Source organism: Gadus morhua, chromosome 1 (genome assembly GCF_902167405.1).
Source record: "Gadus morhua chromosome 1, gadMor3.0, whole genome shotgun sequence".
Classification (NCBI taxonomy): domain Eukaryota; kingdom Metazoa; phylum Chordata; class Actinopteri; order Gadiformes; family Gadidae; genus Gadus; species Gadus morhua.
Window position 1 is genome coordinate 8,100,901 of NC_044048.1, and position 1,805 is coordinate 8,102,705.

At 56.8% G+C, this 1,805-nt stretch overlaps 1 protein-coding gene across 1 annotated transcript in view; it reads right to left on the reverse strand.

The window, feature by feature from the left end:
- The window catches only part of wnt1 (wingless-type MMTV integration site family, member 1), a 5,893-nt gene that overhangs the window by 686 nt on the left and 3,402 nt on the right, over positions 1 to 1,805 (reverse strand). The window contains exons 6-8 of the mRNA XM_030367371.1: positions 1,500 to 1,753; positions 1,070 to 1,335; positions 1 to 925 (exon numbers count right to left, since the gene is read on the reverse strand). The exon at positions 1 to 925 is cut by the window's left edge and continues 686 nt beyond it. Of these exons, the coding sequence (XP_030223231.1) occupies positions 434 to 925; positions 1,070 to 1,335; positions 1,500 to 1,753 (1,012 nt within the window). The 3' untranslated portion in view covers positions 1 to 433. The remainder of the gene's footprint in view (positions 926 to 1,069; positions 1,336 to 1,499; positions 1,754 to 1,805) is intronic.

A 1,805-nucleotide genomic window follows, 5' to 3' on the forward strand; every position in this document is an offset into this window, starting at 1 on the left:
GTAATTCCCAAATTTACCTGACATGAATTTAGTTATGAATACCCGTGTGCCTCCTCGTCCCACCTGGAGATTAAGTAGATCCTCTGGTCTTATTGACATCGAGTGTGTGTAAGTGTCCAGATACATTCTGTCAGGCTGAGGTCACATCTGACATTAACATGCACCTCCATCCATCACTTGGGATTTAATGATGCTTTGCGTCCGCCAAATGTGAACAACGATGAGACAAACCTCATTGCATTGTTGCTGTAGTGCAGGTCCTAGAATTGACTGCATGGGTCCCCTTACTACACGTTAAAACTAATGGATGGGAGCAATTTTAGAAGTAGCCAGTTGACGTGTCTGTTTTGAAGTGTCTTGTTGTGGTCTTGTCACCCGTGGTGCATTCAAATGCCAACCGTGAAACGGGTGTGAGTCTTTGTCCCAGCTTTGATCACAGACACTCGTGTACAGTCTGTGTACTGGTGCAGTTCAGACAGCTGACGTGACAGCACCAGTGGAAAGTGCAGTGGCAGCGCTCAGTGACCAACTCCGTCCGGGTCTTGAACCCGCGCCCGCAGCACAGCAGCTCACAGCCGTCCAGGGCGGGAGAGGAGCTGTTGCAGGTCCTCCCCGTCGTGCCCGTCGTGCCCGTCTTGCCGTTGTAAGAGCAGAAGTTCGGCGACTTCTCAAAGTACACCAGGTCCTTGGTGGAGGGCGGTTTGTGGGCCGAGTTCTCGGGCTCCAGGTGTCTGGGATCGGCGCGGTGGGAGGCGCGGTTGCTTCCCTTGTTGGCGTACACCACCCTGGAGGCGCCGTCGAAGCGGTCCTTCAGATAATCCCCCACCGCCCGGAAGCTGGGCAGGCGCATCCAGCAGGTGCGCACCGTGCAGGAGCCCGACATGCCGTGGCACTTGCATTCTTGACGCATCTCGGACGACACCGTCTGCACAAAACGGGGACAGAAAACAACACAGGCGTTACAGGGGTCCAGGCTAACAGGGGTGTGCCTTAGATAGGGCTGGATGCTAGGGGGTAATCATTGGATTGCACGTCTCATTTTGAGCGTGAGTCCTGAATGAGTCCTCACCAGTCTCCCGGCCTCGTTGTTGTGCAGGTTGGTTAGGTAGCGTAGATCCCGGCCTCTTTCACTGGAGTCCACAAACTCCCGGCTGAACATGCGGCCAAAATCCACGTTGTCGCTGCAGCCGCCCCAGTGCCAGTCCGGACCCCCCGGTCCGCGGCGCCGGTAGTCGCAGGTGCAGGACTCTATGGACCCCTCTGAGCAGGACCGGGCTACCGCATGGGTGACCCCGGCGCTGGTGATGGCAAACACAAACGCAGACTCTCTGCAACCTGCGGTGACGACATCAAAGCCTCTCCATCAGACCCCGATCCAGAGCCACATCTTTACTCAGACGAGCAGTGAGCACTGTTAAGACCTTATTAGACATTCAATGGGATGACCCCGACCGCTGATTGGCCCCATCACTGCGTCTGGTGAGGGGAGAGGGACTCACCACGGTTGATGATTTTTCCAAACACCGCCGGGCTGTGGGTGGTCGGGCAATTCCAGCGCCGGTTCTGGAACTGCCACTTGCACTCCTTTATGGCGGTGTGGAGGCCTGCGGAGATGGCGTGCAGGATGCCAGGGTTCTGCCGGATCAGCCGACGCTGGCGGCGACTCAGCAGGGCCAGGCTGGGGTCCAGCACCAACTGGACGTTCTTGGAGTTGGTGAGGAGGTTGGCAGAGGAGGCCACGTTCACGATGCCCCTGGCAGAGAACAAGCGGAGAGGACAGGTTAGCGATCAGCTTGTATATAATG